Below are 12,168 nucleotides of genomic sequence, written 5' to 3'. Positions count from 1 at the left end.
AAATTTTACACTATTTCCTTGGTATAGGATAAACTTCATATGTAACTTTGTAAGATAAATGTAAAGATTTTTTTTTTAAGATGGAGTCTTGTTCTGTTGTCCAGGCTGGCGTGCAATGGCGCGATTTGGCTTACTGCAACCTCCCCCTCCTGGGTTCAAGCAATGCTCCTGCCTCAGCCTCCTGAGTAGCTGAGATTGCAGGCATGCCACCACCACACTCGGCTAATTTTGTAATTTTAGCAGAGACGGGGTTTCACCATATTGGCCAGGCTGGTCTTGAACTCCTGACCTCATGATCCGCCAGCCTCAGCCTCCCAAAGTACTGGGATTACAGGCGTGAATGTAATTATTTTTTTAAAGAAAAACATTGATGTAAAGAAAGTAGAGCTTCATTTTAAACAGTTATGATGGTAACAAAACTCAAAGGAGCAACTAAAGCAGTGCTGCAACTACTTTTGTCTGCCTTAGTAATTCTCTGATTAGTGTACATTCCTACCTGCTCCCAACCATTTTGAGAAAAATTTGTCTGAAAACATGATTTATGAAATAAACATAAGTGCTGAAAGAGTTAACAGTTATTCAAGTTTCTCCTTTTAAACAATCTTGTAACAACAGAAAAGGCTTTGGTCAGGTATGGGGGCTCATGTCTGTAATTATAGTACTTTAGGAGGCCAAGGCAGGAGGATCATTTGAAGCCTAGGATTTGAGACCAGCCTGGGCAACAAAACAAGACCTTGTCTCTACCAAAAAAAAAAAAAAAAGAGAGAGAAAGAGAGAGAAAAAATTTAAATTAGCCAGGTGTGGTGGTGCAAACCTGTAGTCCCAGCTACTTGGAAGGCTGAAGCAGGAGGATCACTTGAGCCCAGGAGTTTGATGCTGCAATGAGCCATGCCACTGCACTCCAGCCTGGGTGACAGAGAGCCCACCTCTAAACAAAAAAAGACAAAACCCTTATAAAATTGATCTGGACAATGATGGAGTGTAGAGAACTGTAAAAACCTGAGCTACAGAAATTGCTCCTCTCTAACACAGTCCATGATTGAAGAACAGAAAAGCACTATATCATCCATCAAATTTAAATAACTGACATAATGCCTGAAATTCCCCCTTACCATCATTCTTTATGGTTAAAAAGGAATTCTCAAAGTGTGTTCACAAGCCAAAGATATTAATAAGCATACAGAAGAGAAAGGATTAATGGTCAGGACTGGGGAACAATGGGTTAAACAAAAGATAGTATTTTCTTTACTGCAGGTCTTCTCAACCTTTTAATTTGGTTTGTTCAAAGTGGAATTCACAATGCCAGTAAGGAAATTTGGTTATGCACTGTATCATACGCAATGAGGTAGAACCCTCTCTATGTATTTTGGGAATTATTTCTTGAACATATTTTTGAAAAGTCTGGCTCAAGATATTGTCTGCAAATGGCAGTTAATATACAAGTATGTTTCATGGTAGAAGGGCACCTAACAGTCTACTGACTTTTAACTTTTCCTTTAAATTTATAATTTTGCAATTATGTTAATCTCTCAATTGTTAATGACTGAGCAATGAGGGCATAACTTATCCAATCTGAGCAAAATGTACTTTAGAGATGAAGAATGCATGAGTGTTGTGGCATCATGGTGGTTACACTGATTATTCAGAGTTCTAATGATTCTCAGTTACCAATTTTTTTTTTGGACAGTTTTTAAAACAGTGAATTAACATTTAGATTATAATCATACACTATATACAATCAGTGGTTTCCAGAGTGATGACAATTCAGTGGGCTGCAGTGTTTATTAAAGATAATGTAGGCCGGGTGCAGTGGCTCATGCCTATTATAATCCCTGCACTTTGGGAGGCTGAGGCGGACAGATCACCTGAGGTCAGGAGTTTGAGAGCAGCCTGACCAACATGGAGAAACCCTGTCTCTACTAAAAATACAATAGCCAGGTGTGGTGGCGCACACCTGTAATCCCAGCTACTTGGGAGGCTGAGGCCAGAGAACTGCTTGAACCCGGGGGGGGTGGAGATTGCGGTGAGCCGAGATTGCACCACTGCACTCCAGCCTGGGCAACATGAGTGAAACTCCGTTTTTTTGTTTGAAACAAATAAAAAAAGATAATGTATTAGAAGACAACAGATAACACTGCATATAGAAAAGGTAAGTATTTCTTGGGAACATTTGTTTTTCTATGAACAGCTTTGTACACAGTAACTCAATTTTGAGGTCTTGAGTTCTGAGAATACTGTGCACCAGATGCTTGGAATCACAGAACTGTAGGCATTGATTGCTGCTCCAATATATTATTCTCACTCACCTTCACTCACTGAACACCATTAACCTCTTCTAACCGTCATTAATTTCTGACCATCAGTCCTCACTCAACAACATTCTAATTAATAAGTTCAAATTATTTAAAGCTGTTATCTGTCATTTGTGTCCATTATATACTAATATATTACATTTATTGTCACTATAGTATCTGTTCCTTGAAGCACAGAAAGAAAGCATAATTCATACGTTAATAGTTTCCAAAATCACTGCATGCACAAACATATCTGGTAATTAACTGTTAACTGGCTCTTGAGTGTTTTACATTATTCAGAAATCCCTGATAGAAGTCATTTAGGTGGTTTAAGTTGAATTCAAATTGAAATTGGTTAGGATTTTTTAATGAACTGAAAACATACTATTTTTCCTATTTAAAATAATGGGGCCAAATAAAAATAATACAAATAAAAAATAAAATAATGGCTCACATTTGTAATCCCAACACTTCACAAGGCTGAGGTAGGTAGACTGCTTGAGCCTAGGAGTTTAAGACCAGATGAGGCAACATAGTGAGACCCCATCTCTAAAAAAAATTTTTTTTAACCGAGCCAGGCATGGTGATAAACAGCTATAGTGACAGCTACTTGGCAGGTTGAGGTTGGAGGACTGCTTGAGCCTAGGAAGTCAAGGCTGCAGTGAGCTGTGATTGTGCCACTGTACTCCAGCCCGAACAAGAACAGCAAGACCCTGTCTCAAAAAAAAAAAAAAAAAAAAGGCCAAAAAGCTAAAAAAATGGAATGTAGGCTCTGAGATCTGGGTCTCTAAAAATTTACCATTCAGTATATCAGAAATGGGTTAGATTCAAATGAGAAAAAACTGTAGTCAGTAAATTTTGTTTATATTTCCATTTAAGGCAAATACATAAAAACAACAGCCCTAAAGCAATTTCTGCAAGTTTCTTTTTGGCATTATCTGATGCTGCAAAACTGATGTGCTCTGAAGTCCTTCATACCTTTACTACACTCAAAAGGTTTTGTTCTAAAATAAAGTATCTGTTGTTCTAAAAGGGATACAGGATAAGAGAATGGTTGCATCTTTTAATTGTAATCATAAACTATTCCCACCATTTGAGTTCTCTAACAGTATGTAATGATGATAATGGCAATCATTTAAAAAATATCAGATACTATCCAAAGGGAATTATATGTATTTAATTATAATTTAGTCATTGTAATACAATTACAGTATTTTACAAATAGAAAAAAGCAAACAAATATATCTGATTTCAGTTAGGATATGGTGAAATGGAAATGATGCTTAATAAAGGATATAATTTGGCATTATATTCTAGGGTTTATAGAGATGTTAATTATTTATAAGGGGTTTCTGAAATTATTCTGCATCCATGTTAATACAGGCCTTCTAAGAATGAGTAGATTCTGAGCAGAAGCAAAAGGATGTCCCACATTCAGTATAGATATGAAATAGATGATGAAGATTTTCTTATATTTAATCACATTCAAGGCTTTCTCAATTATGAAGCCTTATATGTTGAGTAAGTTGTGAAGGACGTCTAAACTCTTTACCACACTGGCCACATGTATAGGGTTTCTCACCAGTATGGATCCTTTGATGCAGAGTAAGTTCTGAGCCACGACTAAAGCCCTTCCCACATTCCTTACATTCATAGGGTTTCTCTCCAGTATGAGTTCTCAGATGTTCAGTAAGGTGTGAGCCACGAATAAAAGCCTTCCCACATTGTTTACATTCATAAGGTTTTTCACCTCTATGAATTCTCTGATGTTCACTGAGTTGTGAGCCATATATAAAGGCCTTGTCACATTCCTTACATTTGTAGGGCTTTTCACCTGTATGAATTCTTTGATGATATGTAAGTTGTGTAGCACGAACAAAAGTCTTCCCACATTCCTTACATTCATAGTGTTTCTCACCATGAATTTTCTCATGTTGAGTAAGATAGGCAACACGAATAAAGGCCTTTCCACATTCCTTACATTCAAAGGGTTTCTCACCTGTATGAATTCTCTGATGTTCACTAAGTTGTTTGCCACAAATAAAGGCCTTTCCACATTCCTTACATTTGTAGGGCTTCTCTCCGGTATGAATTCTTTGATGTTGAGTAAGATTTGAATTAGAAATAAAGGCTTTCCCACATTCTTCGCATTTATAGGGTCTCTCACCTGAATGAACTCTCAGGTGGTAAGTAAGTTGTGAGCCACGAAAAAAGGCCTTCCCACATTCTTTACATTCATAGGGTTTCTCACCTGTGTGAATTCTCTGATGTTCATTCAGTTGGGAGGCACATAAAAAGGCTTTCCCACATTCTTTACATATGTAAGGCTTTTCACCAGTATGAACTCTCTGATGATATGTAAGGTGTGAACCAAGAATAAAGGCCTTTCCACATTCCTTACACTCATAAGGTTTCTCCCCACTATGAATTCTCTGATGGTAAGTAAGTTGAGAGCCAAGAATAAAGGCCTTCCCACAATCCTTACATTCATAGGGTTTCTCACCACTATGAATTCTCTGATGAAGAGTGTATTGTGAACAATAACTAAAGGCTTTTCCACATTTCTTACATTCATATGGTTTCTCTCCTGTATGAACTCTCTGATGTTCAGTGAGCTGTGAACCACGAATAAAAGCTTTCCCACATGTGTTACACTGGTAAGGTTTTTCATTAGTATGAATTTTCTGATGTTGAATGAGATCAGAACTACGACTAAAGGCCTTTCCACATTCCATACACTCATAAGGTTTCTCACCAGTCTGAATTCTCTGATGTTGCATATAGTTTGGCTTTTTGCTAAAGGTGTTCCTATGTTTCTTAACTTCAGAGCATTTTTCTATATTATGATTTTTCTCATGTTGAATAAGGCATGACAGGTAGCTGAAACCTTGTCTACATTCCTTACATTTGTACAATTTTTCCTTGGTAGGAATTATCCGATGAAAAGTAGAAGAGGTTGAATGGCTTTCAGTGGCCCTTTCTTCACAGGTAATTTTGACACACATGTAAAGCCCTTCCTGACTTGCTTCTTGACCCTCTAAGTTGCCTTTGCACTCCATATTGTCTCCAAGACCATTGTACTGAAGGTGATGGTTGATAAGTTTCCCCATATTCTCCCACTGGAGTGATTCCATTTCATAAATTTCCTTTTCTGGAGATAACTCTTTGGTCGCACGACTGGATTCCAAGTCTGTAGAATAACAAGAAAACAAATTCCTGCTTTTGTTTACAAGGAGAAATAAAAATTCTATGGTAAAAGTGATAGATGAAAATAATTCACATAAGAATAGAATGGCTTAAACAGTACAGAAATATTTTGTGCCATTTTTCTTTAAAGGCACAAGAAGAGAATAAAGAAAAAGGAGAGCTTATAGGAAAGAATTAGAAAAATAGGTTAAGTCAGTGGTTCTCAAACTTTGGAATGGCTTAGAAACACCCAAGAGGCTTATAAAATAATAATAAAAACACCCTCTTGAAAACAGATGTCTAGCTGGACAATCTATCAACAAATCCTATCAGCTCTCCTGTCAAAATTAAGAATCTGACCACCTCCACTACCACCACCCTAGACCAAGTCACCCATCTCTCATTGTCATAACCTCTTAGCTGGTTTCTCTGCTTTCATCCTTGCTTCTATGATCTATTCTTCATACAGCAGCCAGAGGAATTCTTTCAAAATGTGGTTTATATCATGATTCCCCTGCTAAAAATCTTCCCCATTAATAGTGTGCCATCTCAGGATAAAATCCAAAGTCCTTAATATGACTCACAAGACCCTACATGAACTTGCCCATGGCCACCATTCTTATGTCATCTGCCCCCTTGGCCACTTTTCTGATATCATCACCTACCACTCTCCTCTGGTCATAATGGCCTCCTTGGTGTTAAAAAGTGTCAAGCATATGCTTCTCCGTTTACAGTTTTGTTTTTAGAATGCCCTTCCTCTAGATACACGCACGGCTTGCTCCCTCATTTCAGTTTTCTGCTCAGCTGTTACATTATCAAAATATCCAACACACAATTTTACCTATATTGCATTTTTCACTAATGGATGTACCATTTCTAAAGTTTGACTACTGTCTGTCAGTCCCATGCTTAATCAAAGCAGGGACTTCATTTCATATACTGCTTTATCTCTAGTGCCTAACATCATTACTTATACATTTGTTGGCATTCGATATTTGTCAAAAATGTAAATATTCCTTTATTCATAAATCTCCTTAGATGCTTCTCATATAACACAAAGTTTGAGAATAGAGCTAATAATCTTTCAGTGGTTTACCCTTGTACTTGGAACAAAATCCAAATTACTATTCATGGCCTACAAGCCCCTTTTATGATCCAATTCTTTCTTAAATTTCTCCAACTTCTTCAAAATTACCTTTTAAGCCTCATTTTGAGCCACTGCTATCTTCAGGAACAGTGTTCTAATCTTATTGGCCTGATTTAAGCTCCAAGAACATGTCAAATTCTTTCTCATTTTAGATTTTCCATATGCTGTTCCATCTGCCAAGAATGCTGTCAAAGTGGCCACCTCCTTTGTGTGTGAAATGTCCTAGCTTAAATGTCAGCTGCTGAGAAAGACTGTCCTGGATCACTTTAGTTAGGTCCATGCCATGTATTTTCTATACCTGTAATTTATTCCTAATTCTTGTTTGAATTTTTGCAATTCTAAAATTTCATTTATTTATCTGTTCATCTTTCTACTCCTCAAGCTCTACATGTGTAGAGGGAAAATGAATGTTTTATTATATAGCTAGTCCCCAGAACACAGTATACATACAATGTTTTATTTCTTTAATATAGTTTTTCACATCTTTCTTTCTATGTCTTACTTAAGGCCAAATGTTCTTATATTTCCCAAAGAAGTACCTCAAAATGTCCTGTAAATAGTGAAAAGTTTACACAATAAAGGTGTTATATCATTCTGAACAAAGAAGTTGGGAAACAAGTGTACTTTTCAAATGCAGAGAAACCTATCTGATGTAACTGGATCAGCAGGCACAGGGTCTCTGACCACTGTGTATATAGGTTGTAGAATAACAAAGACTGGTAATGGGAAGAAAAATAAATACACATCAGTAAGTTCAAATTTAAACAGTCTTTCAGAAATAAGCCTCTGAAACTTGAGAAAACACACTTTTGCTGAAAAGCAAAAAGAAATTGTAGAAACAAAAGCAACTACCCCCCGCCCACCTGCCATATGCACAGCACAGCTGAGTTTAACACCAATTCATGTCAGCAACATATCATGGAAAAAGACAGACCCTGCTTTTATTTTGTTTCTTTCATAGAAGAACAATATGGTTTATAAAACACTTTGAAATAAATCAATGGGCTTATGGTGATTAAGCGAACACTATAAGGAATCAAATAAATTCAGTTGGGACCCAAAACAGCTACCTATGTGCTGGTGCCCTAATAAAAATGGGAAGAAATATAAATCTAATATATTTCTGGGGTAGGAGGCACTATGAGAACACAGGAAGGTGCTACACAGAAATCTAGAGGAATAAAGAAAACGTTAAGATTAGAATACGAAAGTCTCAGAACTGTACCCAGAATGAGGAGTACATATAAAAATGTATTCAATTAACATTTAGCAGCTCTTTTTATTGTCATTAATGAAAAACTATATGGTGAAAAAAGGGAAAACTGCAAAAGGGGTGATGAGTGAAGACAACAAAATGGAGTCTGAAAAGGAGTCCTCATTTTAGGAGGTTTCTTTTATTCTAGCCCCTATCAAGTCCCACTGAATGTATCTCCTAAGTAGCTGTTGAATCTGTTACCTTATCACCAACACCACTGCTGACACTCAGGAAGCCCAAAGCATCTTTTTTTTTTTTTTTTTTTTCCGAGACAGAGTCTCGCTCTATCATTCAGGCTGGAGTGCAGTGGCACCATCTCAGCTCACTGCAACCTCCACCTCCAGATTCAAGCAATTCTGCCTCAGCCTCCTGAGTAGCTGGGATTACAGGTGTGCACCACCATGCCTGGCTCATTTTTGTATTTTTAGTAGAGATGGGCCTTCACTATATTGGCCAGGCTGGTCTCAAATTCCTGGTCTCAAGTGATCCACCTGCCTCGGCCTCCCAAAGTGCTGGGATTACAGGTATGAGCCACTGCGCCTGGCCCCAAAGCATCCTGAACCACAACAAAAACCTACTCAGTAATGTTACAAGATCCTTTGTTCTAATCTCCATCTGGCAGACAGAATGGAATAGTAAATATGAAAATCACATTATGTCACCATCTTAAGATTCTTCAACAGCCTGCAAAAATTTGGGGGATAAAATCTGAACTCTTCTGCAGTATTTTTCAAATTTCTTTTGACTGCAACCTCATAGTAAGAAATACATATTATGACTGAGTACACACACAAACATAAAACAAGGATGTCATAAAATTCTCTTTGCTATATGTATTATATATTCATATTTTGTTATTTTATCTCCTGTTTTATTAAAAACAACAAGTGCTGCTTATAACCTTCTAGGTCGTATTCACAACCTCTAGCAGGTTCTGCCTGGCCTGGCTCCAGTCAGCCTCTCCAACTCCCTTGTGGCACCTCTGCCTCACTAGACTCCAGCTGCGAAGGCCTTCTCTCAATACCTCATATACACCAAGCTCCATCCTCCTATGGTCTTCAGTACACTGTTACTTCTGCTAGGAATGCTCTTCCCTCTTCTCTCCACCCTCAGTCTCCTTACCTGCTTTTCATTCTTTCAGGGCTCACCTGAAACTTCATGTACCACTGCACTTCCTGAGAAGCTTCCCCAATCCCAGGCTCCTAGCAATGCTGTTCCAGTAATCTCTCTTCTGTTAAGGCAGCCACTCCACCCACTGCAGTTTACAAGCAAAGCCTCCATAGCTCTGGGTGCTGGTAAGACCTCCACATCCTGCTATTAAGGCTGGCTTCTCCATGGAGATCTCAATTTCCATAAGCTCTTAGTGTCATAGACCTACTATCCTTAACTTATAAAAGGAATAACCATCCACCTTCCCCTAAAAGACCACTAGAGGCCAATCCTGTAATGCCTGATATCTCTGACTTATCTCAATACTCTTAAAAGCCTTGGCTTCCTGGGTCCTTGGTCATCCATGTCCTACTTCACTCCAAACTATGCCTTTTGGAATTCATCGTGTACTTTCTACAAAATCCTCTACAACTTCTGCCCCCACTCTGATTATTTTCTTCACCTTCTTGATCCTATTGAAACTTTGAGCACGCTACTTGGCCAGAAACAATGTTTTCCTTCATGTCTTTCCCTCCGCTTTGCTTCACCTAACCTCTCCCAAGATAGACATAATTATAGCAAGTCAACACCAACTCACCAAGGAATCAGATATACAAAAAAAAATTCAATGTTAATTTTTGTACAAATATTCCTAATCATGACATTTACCGTCATAGAACTAATTGTATTCTATAGTCTCCTTGAAGCAACTCTAATTCAAACTCTAATTGTTATTACCCAATGAGAAAACCAAACAGAATGATTAAACACAGGACTTTCATTTCCTGTTTTATACACTGATTGGCTCTTTACCCCTACTTATAGAATTAATCTATATCTAAAACACCATGGATTCATTAAATATTTTAATAACCTACTATTGAATTCAAATACTACCAAACTCCTGAATAGTCTCGTATAAATAGAAGGCATTATAGCATTCATAGTAAAAAAAGAAAAAAACAAAAAAACCCACCCCTTTATATCCTCCATCTTTGATTACCAAAAGCATATGTAGAAGCCCCGAATGCTGCACCCACAGTTCTTGTAGCCACATTACTAAAATGAATAGGCTGTGGCCTAATACAAATTACCCTAATTAAAAATCTACTAAAAGTATATAGCCTATCTATTTCTAATATCACTATGAGGAATAATTATAACAAATTCTATTTGTTCATACTAAACAGACTTAAAATCATTGAGTATTCATCTGTAGCTCATACAGCATTACTAATTATAGCGTTTCTCATCCAAATGCCATGAAGTTTTATAGGAGCCACAGCCCTAATAACTGCCCATGACCACACAACATCAAAATGATTTTGCCTTACAAATTCAAACTATGATTCTGGCACGGTGGCTCATGCCTGTAATCCCAGCACTTTGGGAGACTGAGGTGGGCGGATCACCTCAGGTCAGGGGTTTGAGACCAGCCTGGCCAACATGGTGAAACTCCGTCTCTGCTAAAAATACAAAAATTAGCTGGGGATGGTGGCAGGTGCCTGTAATCCTAGCTACTTGGGAGGCTGAGGCAAAAGAATCACTTGAACTCAGAAAGTGGAGGTTGCAGAGAGCTGAGATCACACCACTGCACTCCAGCCTGGGTGAGTGAGAGACTTCATCTCAAAACAAACAAACAAAAACCAAATTCAAACAATGAACAAATCCATAGCCAAACCAGACACAAGGTTCCCCAACTTATGATACTTAGACTTACGATTTTTCAAATTTACCATGGTAAGAAAGCAATACACATTCATTATGCTTCTTGACTTACCAACGGAGTTACACAGAATGACTTATAATATTTTTGACATTATCCAGAAGTAACCCCAACGTAGGTTGAGAAGCATCTGTACTATTAGCTCGCAGACTACAGACATTATTTCCTTTAACAGAAACATAAGTACGGGCTAGCCTAACTGACTTAGCCTTTTGCAACAACTTTTTGGCTCCTAAGGCCAACAGATTACTTCTAACCTTTAAAAGTTCAGAAAGCCACATTGTTCTATATGGAGGCCTGAGTTAGCAGTTGACAGCCTTACTAGCAACTATTAACCTGAATGGAGAATTATTTGGAATTATATCATTATTTTTATGATCTAATTTGCCATTATCCAAATAGGACTAATGTACTAATTATGGCCATATAGTCCCTCCATCAATCACATTACAATGAGAAAAATTCACATATCACATTAATAACATCAAACCATTATTCACATGAGAAAATACTCTCATATTTATACATCTTCTACCTCTATTATTCCTGTCACTTAACTCCAAAATTATTTCAGGACCCATATATTGTAAATAAAGTTTAAATAAAACATTCAGTTGTGAATTTTATATAGAAACTTAAAACTCTTTACAGTAGTTCCAAAGGTTTTACTTTGTGTGGTTTCAGATACTCATAGTTAACTGAGGTTCAAAATATTAAATGGAAAATACCAGAAATAAACAATTCATAAGTTTTAAACTGTGACATTCTGAATAGCATGATGAAATCTCACACCATCCTACTCCATCTTGCTCAAGACATGAATCATCCCTTTGATGAGCATATTGTCTAATTTTGCCATTATCCAAAAAGGATCTGCCTATTAGTCACCACCCAGTAGCTATCTCCTTTATCAGATTCAAAAAACATATTATATGTATGGTTCAGTACTAGCTCTGGTTTCAGGCATCCACTGGGGGAGCCTTGGAATGTATACCCTGCAGATAAGGGGGAACTGATGATTTGCTAAGAAAGTATGCAAGAACTGCTAACTCATGCCTCCATATATAACAATGTGGCTTTCTGAACTTTTAAAAGAAGTCATCTATTGACCTTAGGAGCCAAAAATTGGTGCAACTTTGAATAAAATAAATTTCTTCTCTTCTTCTATCATAATTTTACTTACCAACTTATTTTTACCAATTACTATAACTATTTAAAAAAAAAATACTCATTTGCCACCAGCCTATTTCCAACCCCAATATTTATTCATTCAGGGCAAGAAATAATTATTTCAAACTGACATTGAATGACTATTCAAACTTTAAAACTGACATTCAGCTTCAAGTTAGACTAATATTTGTACCAGTAACTTCTTTCATCACATGATTGATTACAGAATCTTCAATGTGAT

General features: G+C 37.2%; 1 protein-coding gene across 6 annotated transcripts in view; it reads right to left on the bottom strand.

The window, feature by feature from the left end:
* Positions 1 to 777: 777 nt before the first annotated feature.
* ZNF571 (zinc finger protein 571) overlaps positions 778 to 12,168 on the bottom strand; it is a 34,446-nt gene continuing 23,055 nt past the window's right edge. For all 6 annotated transcript variants that reach the window (XM_007996617.3, XM_007996616.3, XM_037991254.2 and 3 more), the window contains one exon: positions 778 to 5,484. In XM_007996617.3, coding sequence (XP_007994808.1) covers positions 3,791 to 5,484 — 1,694 coding nt within the window. In that variant the 3' untranslated portion in view covers positions 778 to 3,790. The remainder of the gene's footprint in view (positions 5,485 to 12,168) is intronic.

Source organism: Chlorocebus sabaeus, chromosome 6 (genome assembly GCF_047675955.1).
Source record: "Chlorocebus sabaeus isolate Y175 chromosome 6, mChlSab1.0.hap1, whole genome shotgun sequence".
NCBI classification, from domain to species: Eukaryota; Metazoa; Chordata; class Mammalia; order Primates; family Cercopithecidae; genus Chlorocebus; species Chlorocebus sabaeus.
This window is presented reverse-complemented; position numbering and strand designations above follow the sequence as displayed.